The 20,478-nt window shown below is 43.8% G+C and overlaps 1 protein-coding gene across 3 annotated transcripts in view; it reads left to right on the forward strand.

Annotated features, from left to right (window-relative positions):
• cyth1a (cytohesin 1a) overlaps positions 1-20,042 on the forward strand; it is a 122,700-nt gene extending 102,658 nt beyond the window's left edge. For 2 of the 3 annotated variants that reach the window (XM_042317877.1, XM_042317876.1), the window contains exons 9-13: positions 1,571-1,683; positions 7,900-7,978; positions 11,443-11,511; positions 15,845-15,999; positions 17,510-20,042. In XM_042317877.1, the coding sequence (XP_042173811.1) occupies positions 1,571-1,683; positions 7,900-7,978; positions 11,443-11,511; positions 15,845-15,999; positions 17,510-17,588 (495 nt within the window). In that variant the 3' untranslated portion in view covers positions 17,589-20,042. The remainder of the gene's footprint in view (positions 1-1,570; positions 1,684-7,899; positions 7,979-11,442; positions 11,512-15,844; positions 16,000-17,509) is intronic. The other variant, XM_042317875.1, reaches the window with a different exon arrangement.
• Positions 20,043-20,478: the final 436 nt, after the last annotated feature.

Genomic DNA, 20,478 nt, shown 5'->3' on the forward strand with positions numbered 1-20,478 from the left:
GTGTGTGTGAACAGAGACATCAACGAGGCCCCTCCATCTCTCTGTCCATCCCTCCATCTCACTGCTGATTCCATCAGATCCCCCTGCCCCAGGGGTCCTCTACCTTCCTCTCTGTCTCTCTGTCCATCCCCCTGCCCCAGTGGTCCTCTACCTTCCTCTCTGTCTCTCTGTCCATCTCCCTGCCCCAGGGGTCCTCTACCTTCCTCTCTGTCTCTGTCCATCTCCCTGCCCCAGGGGTCCTCACCTTCCTCTCTGTCCATCCCATGCCCCAGGGTCCTCTACCTTCCTCTCTGTCTCTCTGTCCATCCCCCCCCTGCCCCAGGGTCCTCTACCTTCCTCTCTGTCTCTCTGTCCATCCCCCTGCCCCAGGGTCCTCTACCTTCCCTCTCCTCTCTGTCCATCCCCTGCCCCAGGGGTCCTCTACCTTCCTCTCTGTCTCTCTGTCCATCCCCCTGCCCCAGGGGTCCTCTACCTTCCTCTCCTCTCTGTCTCTCTGTCCATCCCCCTGCCCCAGGGTCCTCTACCTTCCTCTCTCTGTCTCTGTCCATCCCCCTGCCCCAGGGGTCCTCTACCTTCCTCTCCGTCTCTGTCCATCTGTCCCCCTGCCCCAGGGGTCCTCTACCTTCCTCTCTGTCTCTCTGTCCATCCCCCTGCCCCAGGGGTCCTCTACCTTCCTCTCTGTCTCTCTGTCCATCCCCCTGCCCCAGGGTCCTCTACCTTCCTCTCTGTCCTTCCATCTGCCCCGTCTCTCTGTCCATCCCCCTGCCCCAGGGTCCTCTACCTTCCTCTCTGTCTCTCTGTCTCTCTGTCCATCCCCCTGCCCCAGGGGCCCTCTACCTTCCTCTCTCTGTCTCTCTGTCCATCCCCCTGCCCCAGGGGTCCTCTACCTTCCTCTCTGTCTCTCTGTCCATCCCCCTGCCCCAGGGTCCTCTACCTTCCTCTCTGTCTCTCTGTCCATCCCCCTGCCCCAGGGTCCTCTACCTTCCTCTGTCTCTCTGTCTCTCTGTCCATCCCCCCCCTGCCCCAGGGTCCTCTACCTTCCTCTCTGTCTCTCTGTCTCTCTGTCCATCCCCCTGCCCCAGGGTCCTCTACCTTCCTCTCTGTCTCTCTGTCCATCCCCCTGCCCCAGGGTCCTCTACCTTCCTCTCTGTCTCTCTGTCATCCCCTGCCCCAGGGGTCCATCTCCCCTGCCCCATGGGTCCTCTACCTTCCTCTCTGTCTCTCTGTCCATCCCCCTGCCCCAGGGTCCTCTACCTTCCTCTCTGTCTCTCTGTCTCTCTGTCCATCCCCCTGCCCCAGGGTCCTCTACCTTCCTCTCTGTCTCTCTGTCCATCCCCCTGCCCCAGGGTCCTCTACCTTCCTCTCTGTCTCTGTGTCTCTGTCCATCCCCCTGCCCCAGGGTCCTCTACCTTCCTCTCTGTCTCTCTGTCCATCCCCCTGCCCCAGGGGTCCTCTACCTTCCTCTCCGTCTCTCTGTCCATCCCCCTGCCCCAGGGGTCCTCTACCTTCCTCTCCGTCTCTCTGTCTCTCTCTGTCCTCAAGTCCTAGTGTTATTCTCTCCTCCACACAGAACCTGTATGACAGCATCAAGAACGAGCCCTTCAAAATCCCTGAGGACGACGGGAACGATCTCACACACACCTTCTTTAACCCAGACCGGGAGGGCTGGCTGCTTAAACTGGGTGAGCGGGACCAGACGCTGAAATAACCTTAAGAACATTTAAATAACGTTAATGCATTAAACTAATGTTGAAATCCCAAAGGTCTGTATCCTCTCCAAGCCTCTCCAATATTACTCTGCCCATCGATGACTGTGTTTATGACTGTCTACCATGGTAAGGAAGGTGTGATGGATTCTATCAGACTGATACAGAGGTCTACGTACTGACCAATGGGCCCATCTTGATCAGACTGTGTGTGTGTGTGTGTGTGTGTGTGTGTGTGTGTGTGTGTGTGTGTGTGTGTGTGTGTGTGTGTGTGTGTGTGTGTGTGTGTGTGTGTGTGTGTGTGATTGTGTGTTCAGTCCATATACAGTATTTGAGGGGCCCCTGCCCACCCCCAATGCATTATGGATGAGGCCCTGAGATCAGACTACCACATGTGGAGGGCTTTTAATAATGCACGACTAGGCATATTCATACACTCACTCACACACAGACGCACACACACTCATACCTACACATGATACACAGACAGACGGACGGATGCACATTCTGTACATAGAGGGACAACCTTTACAGTGGAGTATAAACCAGTGAACACATGACGACAACGCTTCCTTCCCCTCTAATGTTACAATGACTCTTCCAGGATCCCAATGATCGGTCTTCCAGCAAAGAGAACCACATTATGTCCTGTCATCTAACCGAGACGTAGGGACTTCCTAATTCTCCACCCTGTCTGCTTCCCAGTGGATCTTACGCAGCCTCTGTTTAGATGAATTCACAATGACTCTGATATAAATTCACAATGATCTGGGCCATGTTCATTAGGTACAAAATGTTTTGCAACGGAAAATGAACATATGCGTTTCTTATTGGACAAGTCCAGGTAGTGCCTCGCTGTTACGTTCCATTTTCTCCCATTTGGTGCCTAATGAATAGGACCCTGAACTTGAATTGAAACCCTTAATCAGTGTGAGTCTTTCCTACCCTTCCAGTAAGATGAAGAAGTCTCCAATCACACTCCAGTGATACATAACTGTGAATATTGACATTCAGGTTCTACTAATTTGGGTGGAAGATGAAATAATTGGCCTGAAAGAACTGGGACCCTAGAGGAGGTGCTGTGCAATGCGTTGCTTTACACAAGTTGTCACCAGTGTAACAATGCATTGAACTCAAATGATTTGGGGTGAGCAGAAGCCTCTCTGGTGGTTGTTAATGTACTGCAGGATAACTCCTCTTAACCCAGAGCTTTATATTGAGAAATAGCCTATCATTAATCTAAATTAAACTGATCAGTTTTCATCAAATCTGATAATATTACCATGTAACCTGATGAATTTAAATATCAAAATGCCTATTTGAAGGGCTGTTCCTCCGAGTGCCAACATTGTAAACCAGTGCATCGAGCCACTCCTCCAATCAGATGAGCAAGAAGTGGTGCTATGATTTTTTTTATCATTTAATTTGATTTTTGTTTTCTTTTTCTTCCTCGTTTGTTTGTTTGCTCCATGATTTTGGCTGTTGTCTTTCCTCAGGAGGTATGTACATCTGCTCTTCCCCAAAACTAGTCCATCTTCTCAGCTCTCCGGTGCTTTCGGTGGTCCTCCATTGCTTCCGTTCTCCTTCATTTATTTCCCTTCTACACTTTGAACGTTTTGTGTTATTTTTGGATTTTGTTGCTGTTGGGTTTCCTTGTTCCGCCATCATCGACTGAATCTACTATTACTTGTATGTTTGTATGTTTGTTGGTCTTCCATTGAGCTGGTGGTTTGTCCACGTGCTTCTCTCTCTCTCTCTGTATTGGTCGCCGGGCGGTTGCTAGGTGCTTTGCCTGGTTAGGCCGCTCGGGGAACAACATGGTGGCCATTCTGTTTTGTAGTGAAGAGTTTGACCTCTCTGTGATGCTGTGGTGATTTACCTTTTCAGTCTCCGTGTTTTGGCGGGCTGCAGTATTCCTCTTTCCAGAGAGAGCACGACAAAGGGTTTGAAGACAGATCTACGAATATACGTCCTTTTCAATTAGCAACCAATTAGCTACCATTTAGGAACATATTGAAAATTGACCAGCATTTTAGATTGTGAATATTAAATCAGAAGTTCTGGCTGACAAGAACAATGTCTGCTGTTGATATCTCTTTAATGGGATCATATGAGGGGAATACTGCAGCTACACCAACTGGTTCCAGCTCTGCTCTCTCCGTCATGCTGTTAATGACCTGAAGGGTGATGGTCTGGCTTTGGCCCGGTCTGGCTTTGGCCCGGTCTGGCTTTGGCCTGGGCTGGTGTGGCTTTGGTCTGGTGCAGACATGGGTTCAAATAACATTTGTTTTCTTCCAAATACTTCAGCAGCTCTTGATTGAGCTTGCCTGGCACCTGGCACAATGGAACCAAAAGTACAAAACCCTCCAGGCAGGATCACTCAACTGCTCAAAGTATTTGAAAGAAAACAGCTACTGTGATCCCAGGTCTGGTCTGGTGTGGTGCTGGACTGGACTACAGTGAGGTGGGGGTGGGGAGAATGGAGAATGGGGGATGTGTGTTGAGAAGGGGAGGTTAGGAGGGGAGTGGGGACCAACTGGGACTATCTATGGAACAATGCATAAGTGCACTACATAATTAGTGTTTAGAATATAGGCTACATATTAGCTAGTGTGTTTAGGAATAGAGATTGAATCATCTGATAGGACCAAGGAAACCACATTTTACTTGACATGTAAATCCTGAGGTCTTCCTCATCAATTTAAAAGTCCTTTTGACAACCAAGTTGCCCCTGTTAATCACAGTATGATACAATTATAAAATGTATTTTATGTGACGTGAAGCTGGTGGTGAAAAGAGACCAGTGCTGAACATGTCCTGGGTCATGTTCAGTGGGGCACAGCATGGCAAAACAAAACTCTGCTTTCTTATTGAACAAATTCAGCTGTTACAGTACCTCACTGTTTCCCTCCATTTCAAAACATTCTCTCATTACTAAACATGACCCAGGTCCCTCCTAACCTTCCCTGTTCTGACCCCCCTGTGCATGGGCGATCGCTCCTCCTCCACTCCTCCCCAGCCCGGCACCTCCTGACCTGCCTGCACCAACCAACAAAATCTCCTCGGGCAAAGCCGCCTTGTCTGGGACATTTTTTGCCAGGGTCCTCGCTCTCTGAGTGACTGACAGGAACTGAAGTGGTCAACCAATCATCAATCAATCACAATCTCCTCCAAGCCAATCAACTGTCATATCATCAGCTGTGAGATTCTGCCATTTGTCTCTACATGAGTCTGTCTGTCAAGTGTCGTTTCAACATTCATATGTCACGTTCTGAGGACAAGATGACGATAACACAGTGACAAAATGGCAGCAAGGAGAACGTGTTTGTGGTCATGTTCCAATGTCCACACTAGCCCACTACTTAGAATACCTGCCCAATACCACAGGAGGTTGGTAGCACCTTAACTGGGGAGGACAGGCTCGTGGTAATGGCTGGAGCGGAATGAGTGGAATGGTATGAAATACACCAAACACACGGTTTCCATGGTTTCCATGTGTTTGATGCCATTCCATTGGCTCCATTCCAGACATTATTATGAGCCTTCCTCCCATCAGCAGCCTCCATTGTTTCATACTAAGAAGTGTGCTGGTATGTGGATATCGGGACGGCGATTGTTTAAGTGCCCTCTCATGACCTCTGTAGTGTGATAGCTGATCATATACATTAGCATCGCTGCTATATGATCAATACAAGTGTGTCTTTCCTGGCCTGTTGTGATCAACACTTCTGTTAGATGGTGTCCACAACACTGCTCTTCTGTCTTGGTAGATGGCTTTTCTTAGTGTGTCTGTTTAGTGTCTTCATACTAACGTTGGTGGTGGTGTAACAGTTCAACGACCTTGGCACTTTCAGTAGAGCCAGACATTGAACAGCCAGACATTGAACAGCCAGACATTGAACAGCCAGACATTGAACAGCCAGACATTGAACAGCCAGACATTGAACAGCCAGACATTGAACAGCCAGACACTGAACAGCCAGACACTGAACAGCCAGACACTGAACAGCCAGACACTGAACAGCCAGACACTGAACAGCCAGACACTGAACAGCCAGACACTGAACAGCCAGACACTGAACAGCCAGACACTGAACAGCCAGACATTGAACAGCCAGACATTGAACAGCCAGACACTGAACAGCCAGACATTGAACAGCCAGACACTGAACAGCCAGACACTGAACAGCCAGACATTGAACAGCCAGACATTGAACAGCCAGACATTGAACAGCCAGACATTGAACAGCCAGACATTGAACAGCCAGACACTGAACAGCCAGACACTGAACAGCCAGACATTGAACAGCCAGACAAGCATTTATGTCATCATATTGATTTGTCTTTAATCAAAAATGGTATATATGGTGTTTTCTGCTGGAGCATGTAGGTGTGTGTCCATGTACACGTTGTATCTATACCATTTAGTTTTGATGGAGGGTATTTAGACTTAGAGGAGGCAAAAGGGGTCCCTTAAACAGACAGAAATATTGTCCAGAAATGACCTAATTGGACAGAAAGGTGTCTTCAGAAAGTAAATTGACTGGTGTTTATATCATATATCACTGTGAATACGGCCAACGACAGAAAGTTCCAGCCAGAGATGCCTATAGAGTGAGTAGCCTACTAGCATATCTCCAGGTTAGCTCCAGTCCCCCCAGACACTGTTTATTGGCATCTCTTCCTCCCAGCGTGAGCTAGCTGCCATCTGCTGCTCTGATCAGGTTTCTCCCTAACAGGAAGTGGGAGTGGCGGTGCGGTCGGGGGTCTGCCTCAGATCACTGAGCTGCTGAGTTAACCAGAGACACCCCGCCGGGTGTGAAAGAGAGATTTGAGCCAATTGTTAGTAGTACTATTTGACATTCCCCATAGTAGGATCTCATTAACTCTTGGAGGTCTAAACTTTAACAAGTGTTTGGTTTTATATCCCAGCTATTGATCTCCTTTAGAAGTTGTCTACTCTGGGAGGCTGTTGATCACCTTTAGAGGTTGTCTACTCTGAGAGGCTGGTGATCTCCTTTAGAGGTTGTCTACTCTGAGAGGCTGTTGATCACCTTTAGAGGTTGTCTACTCTGAGAGGCTGGTGATCTCCTTTAGAGGTTGTCTACTCTGAGAGGCTGGTGATCTCCTTTAGAGGTTGTCTACTCTGAGAGGCTGGTGATCTCCTTTAGAGGTTGTCTACTCTGAGAGGCTGGTGATCTCCTTTAGAGGTTGTCTACTCTGAGAGGCTGGTGATCTCCTTTAGAGGTTGTCTACTCTGAGAGGCTGTTGATCACCTTTAGAGGTTGTCTACTCTGAGAGGCTGGTGATCTCCTTTAGAGGTTGTCTACTCTGAGAGGCTGGTGATCTCCTTTAGAGGTTGTCTACTCTGAGAGGCTGGTGATCTCCTTTAGAGGTTGTCTACTCTGAGAGGCTGGTGATCTCCTTTAGAGGTTGTCTACTCTGAGAGGCTGGTGATCTCCTTTAGAGGTTGTCTACTCTGAGAGGCTGGTGATCTCCTTTAGAGGTTGTCTACTCTGAGAGGCTGGTGATCTCCTTTAGAGGCTGTCTACTCTGAGAGGCTGGTGATCTCCTTTAGAGGTTGTCTACTCTGAGAGAGACTAAGTCCTGAGTCAGCTATATTGAGGACCTACAGAGGAGAGGTGGGACAGTTAAAATGAGCATTCAGGTTTCAGACGGTATTAAACATGATATACGGTTCTGTCTAATCTATAAGGCTAAGGGCTTTTCACTACAGAGCTGAGCCGAACCAAGCAGTACTGAGATGGCCCGGTTATGCATCCACCATAGTTGCTGGAACTGTTCTGAAAGGAAAATGTGAAAAGAACATATCGGAGCCAACAGGCTAAAGGCGATTACAGTGTAAAAAGGCGATTACAGAATACCTTGGTCTTATCAAAGCCCAGTTTAGTCAACAGAACTCCTCTGTAAGCTCATGCTTCTCTCTCATGTAGAGTAGAATAACTGGTTGTCTAGATGCTATGGTGTGGGTTGCTGGAGGAGCATGGTACTGTGTGGTGCTTGATGGGAATGTAGGGAGATGGGAGTTGTAGTTCTATACCTGTTATCTGCCTGTCTGTCTATCCATGCGTCTGTCTGTCTGCCTGTCTGCTGCTCTGTCCTCCGCGTCCGGTGCCCATCCCTCTCTTTCTCTCTCCCCCTGAGTCTGGCTAACACAGTCTCTCTATTCCTCAGGGGGACGCGTCAAGACCTGGAAGAGAAGATGGTTCATTCTCACGGACAACTGTCTGTATTACTTTGAGTACACCACTGTAAGTACAACTGTCTGTATTACTTTGAGTACACCACTGTAAGTACAACTGTCTGTATTACTTTGAGTACACCACTGTAAGTACAACTGTCTGTATTACTTTGAGTACATCACTGTAGGTACAACTGTCTGTATTACTTTGAGTACACCACTGTAAGTACAACTGTCTGTATTACTTTGAGTACATCACTGTAGGTACAACTGTCTGTATTACTTTGTACAACTGTCTGTACACCACTGTAAGTACAACTGTCTGTATTACTTTGTACACCAGTACATCACTGTAAGTACAACTGTCTGTATTACTTTGAGTACACCACTGTAAGTACAACTGTCTGTATTACTTTGAGTACACCACTGTAAGTACAACTGTCTGTATTACTTTGAGTACATCACACACTGTAAGTACAACTGTCTGTATTACTTTGAGTACACCACTGTAAGTACAACTGTCTGTATTACTTTGAGTACACCACTGTAAGTACAACTGTCTGTATTACTTTGAGTACACCACTGTAAGTACAACTGTCTGTATTACTTTGAGTACACCACTGTAAGTACAACTGTCTGTATTACTTTGAGTACACCACTGTAAGTACAACTGTCTGTATTACTTTGAGTACACCACTGTAAGTACAACTGTCTGTATTACTTTGAGTACACCACTGTAAGTACAACTGTCTGTATTACTTTGAGTACACCACTGTAAGTACAACTGTCTGTATTACTTTGAGTACACCACTGTAAGTACAACTGTCTGTATTACTTTGAGTACACCACTGTAAGTACAACTGTCTGTATTACTTTGTACACCACTGTACACCACTGTAAGTACAACTGTCTGTATTACTTTGAGTACACCACTGTAAGTACAACTGTCTGTATTACTTTGAGTACTTTGAGTACACCACTGTACACCACTGTAAGTACAACTGTCTGTATTACTTTGAGTACACCACTGTAAGTACAACTGTCTGTATTACTTTGAGTACACCACTGTAAGTACAACTGTCTGTATTACTTTGAGTACACCACTGTAAGTACAACTGTCTGTACTTTGAGTACACCACTTACAACTGTCTGTATTACTTTGAGTACACCACTGTAAGTACAACTGTCTGTATTACTTTGAGTACACCACTGTAAGTACAACTTTGAGTACACCACTGTAAGTACTGGACTGGAACTGGAAGCCATCGGTTATCATGTTCAATTCAATGTATCTTTAACGTCTGCAACAGGCACACATAAATACATGGCTATTATGATGGATATTACAGTTGCGAGTTTCAACTGATTGTCACACTGCAACCTGTTCTGTTTGTGTACTCGTTCACTGCTCTACTGTGTATTCATCGGTGGCAGGTAGCCTAGCGGTTAAGAACGTTGTGCCAGTAACCGAAACGTTGCTGGTTCGAAGCCCCGAGCCAACTATTTTAAAAATCTGTAGATGTGCCCTTGAGCAAGGCACTTAACCCTAATTGCTCCTGTAACCCACTCTGGATAAGAGTGTCTGTTAAATGACGTAATGATGTAAATGTATAAAAATTATTCAGAGTAATGTCATTAACAGGGATATTCCATTCACAATAAAATATAATATAGTGTAATATCCCTTTAGTAACACCACATTTTGTAGTGTAATATCCCTTTAGTAACGCCACATTATGGAGTGTAATATCCCTTTAGTAACGCCACATTATGGAGTGTAATATGCCTTTAATAACCACCACATTTTGTAGTGTAATATCCCTTTAGTTACCCCCACATTTTGTAGTGTAATATCCCTTTAGTAACACCACATTTTGTAGTGTAATATCCCTTTAGTTACCCCCACATTTTGTAGTGTAATATCCCTTTAGTTACCCCCACATTTTGTAGTGTAATATCCCTTTAGTAACCACCACATTTTGTAGTGTAATATCCCTTTAGTAACACCACATTTTGTAGTGTAATATCCCTTTAGTAACGCCACATTATGGAGTGTAATATGTCTTTAATAACCACCACATTTTGTAGTGTAATATCCCTTTAGTTACCCCCACATTTTGTAGTGTAATATCCCTTTAGTAACACCACATTTTGTAGTGTAATATCCCTTTAGTTACCCCCACATTTTGTAGTGTAATATCCCTTTAGTTACCCCCACATTTTGTAGTGTAATATCCCTTTAGTAACCACCACATTTTGTAGTGTAATATCCCTTTAGTAACACCACATTTTGTAGTGTAATATCCCTTTAGTAACACCACATTTTGTAGTGTAATATCCCTTTAGTAACACCACATTTTGTAGTGTAATATTCCTTTAGTAACACCACATTTTGTAGTGCAATATCCCTTTAGTAACACCACATTTTGTAGTGTAATATCCCTTTAGTAACACCACATTTTGTAGTGTAATATCCCTTTAGTAACACCACATTTTGTAGTGTAATATCCCTTTAGTAACACCACATTTTGTAGTGTAATATGCCTTTAGTAACCACCACATTTTGTAGTGTAATATCCCTTTAGTAACACCACATTTTGTAGTGTAATATCCCTTTAGTAACCACCACATTTTGTAGTGTAATATCCCTTTAGTAACACCACATTTTGTAGTGTAATATGCCTTTAGTTACCCCCACATTTTGTAGTGTAATATCCCTTTAGTTACCCCCACATTTTGTAGTGAAATATGCCTTTAGTAACACCACATTTTGTAGTGTAATATGCCTTTAGTAACACCACATTTTGTAGTGTAATATCCCTTTAGTAACCACCACATTTTGTAGTGTAATATCCCTTTAGTTACCCCCACATTTTGTTGTGTAATATGCCTTTAGTAACACCACATTTTGTAGTGTAATATGCCTTTAGTACCCCCACATTTTGTAGTGTAATATCCCTTTAGTAACACCACATTTTGTAGTGTAATATCCCTTTAGTAACACCACATTTTGTAGTGTAATATATCCCTTTAGTTACCCCCACATTTTGTAGTGTAATATCCCTTTAGTTACCCCCACATTTTGTAGTGTAATATCCCTTTAGTAACACCACATTTTGTAGTGTAATATCCCTTTAGTAACACCACATTTTGTAGTGTAATATTCCTTTAGTAACACCACATTTTGTAGTGTAATATCCCTTTAGTTACCCCACATTTTGTAGTGTAATATCCCTTTAGTAACACCACATTATGTAGTGTAATATTCCTTTAGTAACACCACATTTTGTAGTGCAATATCCCTTTAGTAACACCACATTTTGTAGTGTAATATCCCTTTAGTAACACCACATTTTGTAGTGTAATATCCCTTTAGTAACACCACATTTTGTAGTGTAATATCCCTTTAGTAACACCACATTTTGTAGTGTAATATCCCTTTAGTAACACCACATTTTGCTGTCTGTATTTTAAGCCATGTCCCACAGCAGTCCTTAACAGGTTCATCTTAACTTCCATGTTTCTGTCCTATAGGACAAAGAGCCCAGAGGGATCATTCCACTGGAGAATCTCAGCATCCGAGAGGTTGAGGACAAGAAGCCTGTAAGCACACACTGCACTCTTTGCTGGTTCGACCACATAACACACACGTTTGTTTTACTCTCCTTTGGGGACCAAACAATTGATTCCCATTCAAAATCTTATTTTCCCTAACCCCTGACCTTAACCCTAATTGTAACCCTAAACCTAACCTCTAAGCCTAAAATAGTCATTTTTTTATTGTGGGGACTGGCAAAATGTTCCTTGTTTTACTATCCTTGTGAAGACTTCTGGTCCCCATAAGGATAGTAAAAACACACGCACATTGGAGATAAAAGAACACCGTCAAATTTCTTGACCTTAATATGATCAGGAAGTATAATCAGGGAGTAAGACCGTTATTTCACCTCCCATTCGTTTGCGATTGAGGCATGTAGCTGCTCAACACAACTAATGTGTGACATGGACAAATATTGACATGAGTTCTCTTCTGAGATCTGCGAGATATGACAAAATGATTTTGGACTGATCCATCCTGTCATCTCCTTCCTCCTGAAGTGTGCACCAGTTCACTACTCCCCATACAATGGACAGCATTGGATTGGTGTAAACATGGGTTAGAGGGAGGTTCCATATTGCAGTAATTTCCTTCCAAATCCATGAAGGGAAGTGAACAAGTTCACAGTTCGGCAGAAAGGGGAGATTATAGCTCAATAATGTCTGACTAGACGTTGTCTCCCCCTGGTGGTAGTGTGGAACAGCACATCAAATCAAAGTTTATTTGTCGTTTGCGCCGAATACAACACTGACCTTACAGTGGAATACTTACTTACAGTTACAGGCTCTAACTAATAGTGCGAAGAAAATGTGTGTGTGTGTGTGTAGCTAAGTAAAGAAATAAAACAACAGTAAAAAGACATTTGAAATAAGAGTAGAGAGGCTATATACAGACACCAGTTAGTCAGGCTTATTGAGGTAGTATGTACATGTACAGTGCCTTGCGAAAGTATTCGGCCCCTTGAATTTTGCGCCCTTTTGACACATTTCAGGCTTCAAACATAAAGATATAAAACTGTATTTTTTGTGAAGAATCAACAACAAGTGGGACACAATCATGAAGTGGAACGACATTTATTGAGATATTTCAAAAAATTTAACAAATCAAAAACTGAAAAATTGGGCGTGCAAAATTATTCAGCCCCTTTACTTTCAGTGCAGCAAACTCTCTCCAGAAGTTCAGTGAGGATCTCTGAATGATCCAATGTTGACCTAAATGACTAATGATGATAAATACAATCCACCTGTGTGTAATCAAGTCTCCGTATAAATGCACCTGCACTGTGATAGTCTCAGAGGTCCGTTAAAAGCGCAGAGAGCATCATGAAGAACAAGGAACACACCAGGCAGGTCCGAGATACTGTTGTGAAGAAGTTTAAAGCTGGATTTGGATACAAAAAGATTTCCCAAGCTTTAAACATCCCAAGGAGCACTGTGCAAGCGATAATATTGAAATGGAAGGAGTATCAGACCACTGCAAATCTACCAAGACCTGGCCGTCCCTCTAAACGTTCAGCTCATACAAGAGAAGACTGATCAGAGATGCAGCCAAGAGGCCCATGATCACTCTGGATGAACTGCAGAGATCTACAGCTGAGGTGGGAGACTCTGTCCATAGGACAACAATCAGTTGTATATTGCACAAATCTGGCCTTTATGGAAGAGTGGCAAGAAGAAAGCCATTTCTTAAAGATATCCATAAAAAGTGTTGTTTAAAGTTTGCCACAAGCCACCTGGGAGACACACCAAACATGTGGAAGAAGGTGCTCTGGTCAGATGAAACCAAAATTGAACTTTTTGGCAACAATGCAAAACTTTATGTTTGGCGTAAAAGCAACACAGCTCATCACCCTGAACACACCATCCCCACTGTCAAACATGGTGGTGGCAGCATCATGGTTTGGGCCTGCTTTTCTTCAGCAGGGACAGGGAAGATGGTTAAAATTGATGGGAAGATGGATGGAGCCAAATACAGGACCATTCTGGAAGAAAACCTGATGGAGTCTGCAAAAAGACCTGAGACTGGGACGGAGTCTTCCAACAAGACAATGATCCAAAACATAAAGCAAAATCTACAATGGAATGGTTCAAAAATAAACATATCCAGGTGTTAGAATGGCCAAGTCAAAGTCCAGACCTGAATCCAATCGAGAATCTGTGGAAAGAACTGAAAACTGCTGTTCACAAATGCTCTCCATCCAACCTCACTGAGCTCGAGCTGTTTTGCAAGGAGGAATGGGAAAAAATTTCAGTCTCTCGATGTGCATAACTGATAGAGACATACCCCAAGCGACTTACAGCTGTAATCGCAGCAAAAGGTGGCGCTACAAAGTATTAACTTAAGGGGGCTGAATAATTTTGCACGCAGAATTTTTCAGTTTTTGATTTGTTAAAAAGGTTTGAAATATCCAATAAATGTCGTTTCACTTCATGATTGTGTCCCACTTGTTGTTGATTCTTCACAAAAAAATACAGTTTTATATCTTTATGTTTGAAGCCTGAAATGTGGCAAAAGGTCGCAAAGTTCAAGGGGGCCGAATACTTTCGCAAGGCACTGTAGGTATGGTTAAAGTGACTATGCATATATGATGAACAGAGAGTAGCAGTAGTGTAAAAAGAGGGGTTGGCGGGTGGTGGGACACAATGCAGATAGCCCGGTTAGCCAATGAGCGAGAGCACTGGTTGGTCGGGCCAATTGAGGTAGTATGTACATGAACGTACTGTATAGTTAAAGTGACTATGCACATATGATCAACAGAGAGTAGCAGCAGCGTAAAAGAGGAGTTGGGAGGGGACACGATGCAAATAGTCCGGGTAACCATTTGATTACCTGTTTAGGAGTTTTATGGCTTGGGGGTGAAAACTGTTGAGAAGCCTTTTTGTCCTAGACTTGGCACTTCGGTACCACTTGCCATGAGGTAGTAGAGAGAACAGTCCATGTCTGGGGTGGCTGGGGATTTTGACCATTTTTAGGGTCTTCCTCTGACACTGCCTGGTGTAGAGGTCCTGGATGGCAGGCAGCTTTGCCCCAGTGGTGTACTGGGCCGTACGCACTACCCTCTGTAGTGCCTTGCGGTTGGAGGCCGAGTAGTTGCCTTACCAGGCAGTGATGCAACCAGTCAGGATGCTCTCGATGTTGCAGCTGTAGAACCTTTTGAGGATCTCAGGACCCATGCCAAATCTTTTTAGTTTCCTGAGGGGGAATAGGCTTTGTCGTGCCCTCTTCACGACTGTCTTGGTGTGTTTGGACCATTCTAGTTTGTTGTTGATGTGGACACCAAGGAACTTGAAGCTCTCAATCTGCTCCACTACAGCCCCGTCGATGAGAATGGGGGCGTGCTCGGTCCTCCTTTTCCTGTAGTCTACAATCATCTCCTTAGTCTTGGTTACGTTGAGGGATAGGTTGTTATTCTGGCACCACATGGTCAGGTCTCTGACCTGCTCTCTATAGGCTGTCTCATCGTTGTCGGTGATCAGGCCTATCACTGTTGTGTCGTCTGCAAACTTAATGATGGTGTTGGAGTCGTGCCTGGCCATGCAGTCATGAGTGAACACAGAGTACAGGAGGGGACTGAGCACGCACCCCTGGGGAGCTCCAGTGTTGAGGATCAGCGTGGCAGATGTGTTGCTACCTACCCTCACCACCTGGGGGCGGTCCGTCAGGAAGTCCAGGATCCAGTTGCAGAGGGAGGTGTTTAGTCCCAGGGTCCTTAGCTTAGTGATGAGCTTTGTGGGCACTATGGGGTTGAACACTGAGCTGTAGTCAATGAAAAGCATTCTCACATAGGTGTTCCTTTTGTCCAGGTGGGAAAGGGCAGTGTGGAGTGCGATTGCGTCATCTGTGGATCTGTTTAGGCGGTATGCAAATTGGAGTGGGTCTAGGTTTTGTGGGATAATGGTGTTGATGTGAGCCATTACCAGCCTTTCAAAGCACTTCATAATAACACAGCTTGGGTTCATCTCAATTGTACTTCCTTGATTAAACACACGCGCACGCAGGAACACACACACACAAGTGACTATGTATATATGATGAACAGAGAGTAGCAGTAGTGTAAAAGAGGGGTTGGCGGGTGGTGGTTGACTGGACACAATGCAGATAGCCCGGTTAGCCAATGTGCGGGAGCACGCACACCTTCTTAAACTCAGCTGTTCTGATACAGTTGTGGCATTCCTCACATTCTCTCTCCTTGCCTCATTCTCAAAACGTTTTGGAGGAGAAGAAACGATTGGAGGAACCTTAGATCTTCTGCTCCAATGTGTTTAGAGAAGATGAGGAGGTAGGACCTGAGTAATCAAGACAACACCATTTAGATTCCCTCTCCTCTCCTCTGCATAGAACTGCTTTGAACTCTTCATCCCAGAGAACAAGGACCAGGTGATCAAGGCCTGTAAGACGGAGGCGGACGGCAGAGTGGTGGAGGGGAACCACACCTTCTACAGGATCTCTGCTCCCACCACGGAGGAGAAGGATGAGTGGATGAACAGCATCAAGTCAGTACTACTGCTTATCAACAAGTTATCAATGGGTTATAGATGTGTTGTGATTTTGTTATGAATGGGTTATGAATGGGTTATAGATGTGTTGTGATTTTGTTATGAATGGGTTATGAATGGGTTATGGATGTGTTGTGATTTTGTTATGAATGGGTTATGAATGGGTTATGGATGTGTTGTGATTTTGTTATGAATGGGTTATGAATGGGTTATGGATGTGTTGTGATTTTATTATGAATGGGTTATGGATGTGTTGTGATTTTGTTATGAATGGGTTATGAATGGGTTATGGATGTGTTGTGATTTAGTTATGAATGGGTTATGAATGGGTTATGGATGTGTTGTGATTTTATTTTGAATGGGTTATGGATGTGTTGTGATTTTATTATGAATGGTTTATGGATGTGTTGTGATTTAGTTATGAATGGGTTATGAATGGGTTGTGATTTTGTTATGAATGGGTTATAGATGTGTTGTGATTTTGTTATGAATGGGTTATGGATGTGTTGTGATTTTATTATGAATGGGTTATGGATGTGTTGTGATTTTATTTTAAATGGGTTATGGATGTGTTGTGATTTTATTTTAAATGGGTTATGGATGTGTTGTGATTTTATTTTGAATGGGTTATGGATGTGTTGGGATTTTGTTATGAATGGGTTATGAATGGGTTATAGATGTGTTGTGATTTTGTTATGAATGGGTTATGGATGTGTTGTGATTTTGTTATGAATGGGTTATAGATGTGTTGTGATTTTGTTATGAATGGGTTATGGATGTGTTGTGATTTTGTTATGAATGGGTTATGAATGGGTTATAGATGTGTTGTGATTTTGTTATGAATGGGTTATGGATGTGTTGGGATTTTGTTATGAATGGGTTATGGATGTGTTGTGATTTTGTTATGAATGGGTTATGGATGTGATTTTGTTATGAATGGGTTATGGATGTGTTGTTTAGATTTTATTTTTTTGAATGGGTTATGAATGGGTTATGAATGGGTTATAGATGTGTTGTGATTTTGTTATGAATGGGTTATGGATGTGTTGGGATTTTGTTATGAATGGGTTATGGATGTGTTGTGATTTTGTTATGAATTGGGTTATGGATGTGATTTTGTTATGAATGGGTTATGGATGTGTTGTGATTTTGTTATGAATGGGTTATGGATGTGTTGTGATTTTGTTATGAATGGAAGCCCTAATTTAGATACTATTCAAATAAAAAGTTACCTGTTATCTCTCTTAATTTGATGTGTAATCCTAAAATACTCTCCTAATTTGATGTGTAATCCTAAAATACTCTCTTAATTTGATGTGTAATCCTAAAATACTCTCTTAATTTGATGTGTAATCCTAAAATACTCTCTTAATTTGATGTGTAATCCTAAAATACTCGTAGCTTCCTTTTGACCTCTGTTCCTTTCCACCATACACATTGATAATAAACTAGGTTATCCCACCAGGTGAGTGTACTGACTACCCCCCTTCTACCCCCACCCTCACAGAGCTGCCATCAGCAGGGATCCCTTCTATGAGATGCTGGCCACCCGCAAGAAGAAGGTCTCCTCCATGAAGAGACACTAGAGCTGCTCAGGACTCCTCCTCTTCCCCCCGTTGAGAGAGTTTGGACCCATCCTGCTGAGACCCTGAGACTTGTGTTTTCAGGCCTGGGGATGGGGTTGGGGCAGGGGCTGCAGACTGGGGGTTGGGGCCTCTTGCCTCGGTCAGCATTTCTCTGGGATAGGCTCTAGCTTTGGATTCCACAGACCGACCAACAGGACAGGGTGCATGCTGTCCTGCCTCCCCCTCCTCCTCTTCCCCCTGCTCCTGTCTCTGTGGCTGAATGCTCTCCGTCTCTCTCTAAACTCTTTGCTGTGTGTATTTTGGGAGGAAGGGGTCTATCGCTTTCTGGGTAAAATGGATCCCCTCCCTCAAAAAGACATGTGCACACACACACATACTCTCACACACACTAATGTCGTACACTGAAGTCATACACACACACACACACACAAAACACAAACACACACACACACTAAACTCAGCAGGTCTGATGGAGTTGTTGTGGCATCCCAACCAAAATATTCTTACTAGCTTTCAAAAGGAAAGGTGAGATGCTTTTCTGTATACGTTAATATGATGGGCAACGTGTGTTTGTAGAGCTTACTACTGTATATATTTCCCTCAGAATCTTGAGCTTTTGGGTTTCAGTTTTAGTTTTTGATAACGTTTTTAGAAAGACTGAGGGGGAATGGGTTATATTGCCAACCGACGATTTTTTTGAAACGAGAATAAACTTTTTTGAAGTCTTTCTGTCAAAGTTGCTCTCAGGAGATTGTTACTTGGCTCTGGATCGGTCTGTATCAGGATAAACTTAGACTCTGTCCAAACTGTCACTCAGTAACTGAAGGAAGAGTTCATTTACAATGAGTTTTTTAAATTACCATAATTAAATGAACATGTTTGCCATTACATTTGCCTGTTTATATGCACATAATCTGTGACAATAATTGAACTTTGACAGCTATATTCCTCCTTAGCTGTTTGCCCCTGACTCTTTGTTGTTCATATGTATTCCCAGTTGTTTGACAGCAGTTTAGACGTGCTAACTGAAAACACACTCCGAAACACGGCTGTTAACACAGTGTCGTGTTCATTAGGCACCGAAACGGAAGAACGGGGACTGAAAAAGGTGGGGACTAACTTGACTTGTCCAATAAGATGTGTTCATTTTCGTTTTCTGTTGTGTGCACTAATGTACACTTCCCTGATGAGTGGTTTGCACATGGTCTTAGTGTGGGATTATGGGCGAGGGCTCAGCTATCGCACTTCATTTCCTGTTGGACTTGGAGGTCCATTCAGGGGACTAGAGAGTCTGTCAGCGGGAGTGTCTGTGTATCTGTCAGTCAGTACGGGCCACAACTCAGGGGCTCACAGAGATTTGAGGTGTCTGGAAATTGAGGTATTGTCCTCATCTGCCCTGTCCCTCTATTCTGTCCTCTTTTCTCTTCACTTCTCTCTTTCCTTGTCTTTCACGCATCTCTCTTTTTCCTCTCATATTTCTCTTTCTCTCGCTCACTTTCTGTAAATGTAACATACACACAAGATAATTGAACAATAATCACATTTGATGGTGTACAACTGACTAGGTATCCCCCTTTCCCAGTATCCTATTTCCTATTCATTGTCTACCTGACACTCCCAATGAAATGTGTCCTATCATGCTGCTGGTTACACAAAGATGCTCTTTCTAAGTGGAGCTGGTTATTTTTACCTCTTAAATGCAACAAAGATGCCCTCACCTATCTTTTTATCCCATAGGAGCACTCTTAAATGTCCTTCCTCATTTGTAGACACAGTATAAAATGCTAGAACAATCCAGGTTTCACCTTCTTCAACCCACACTCACCATCCTAAAGCATTGGAATGGCTCTCTCACTTATTTCAGATAGCTGTTGCATCCTTTACTGTACTAGGAATACAGTAATAATACCTGTAAGACAAACAACGCCTAGGAATACAGTAATAATACCCATAAGACAAACCAAGCCTGGGCAGTGGACTGTCCGTTCCTAGAGTTGGAACACCCTGGAATGTTTGGATTGGATTTGAGACAAAACACAGCTGTTGATCAGGAATGTACCACTATGCTCCATAGTGCTGAACTACTCTGATCAGGAATGTACCACTATGCTCCATAGTGCTGAACTACTCTGATCAGGAATGTACCACTATGCTTCATAGTGCTGAACTACTCTGATCAGGAATGTACCACTATGCTCCATGGTGCTGAACTACTCTGATCAGGAATGTACCACTATGCTCCATAGTGGTGAACTACTCTGATCAGGAATGTACCACTATGCTCCATAGTGGTGAACTACTCTGATCAGGAATGTACCACTATGCTCGATAGTGCTGAACTACTCTGATCAGGAATGTACCACTATGCTCCATAGTGGTGAACTACTCTGATCAGGAATGTACCACTATGCTCCATAGTGGTGAACTACTCTGATCAGGAATGTACCACTATGCTCCATAGTGGTGAACCACTATGCTCCACTATGCTCCATAGTGAACTACTCTGTGAACTACTCTGATCAGGAATGTACCACTATGCTCCATAGTGGTGAACTACTCTGATCAGGAATGTACCACTATGCTCCATAGTGGTGAACTACTCTGATCAGGAATGTACCACTATGCTCCATAGTGGTGAACTACTCTGATCAGGAATGTACCACTATGCTCCATGGTGGTGAACTACTCTGATCAGGAATGTACCACTATGCTCCATAGTGGTGAACTACTCTGATCAGGAATGTACCACTATGCTCCATAGTGGTGAACTACTCTGATCAGGAATGTACCACTATGCTCCATAGTGGTGAACTACTCTGATCAGGAATGTACCCACTATGCTCCATAGTGGTGAACTACTCTGATCAGGAATGTACCACTATGCTCCATA

Source organism: Oncorhynchus tshawytscha, unplaced genomic scaffold (genome assembly GCF_018296145.1).
Source record: "Oncorhynchus tshawytscha isolate Ot180627B unplaced genomic scaffold, Otsh_v2.0 Un_contig_5665_pilon_pilon, whole genome shotgun sequence".
Lineage (NCBI taxonomy): Eukaryota > Metazoa > Chordata > Actinopteri > Salmoniformes > Salmonidae > Oncorhynchus > Oncorhynchus tshawytscha.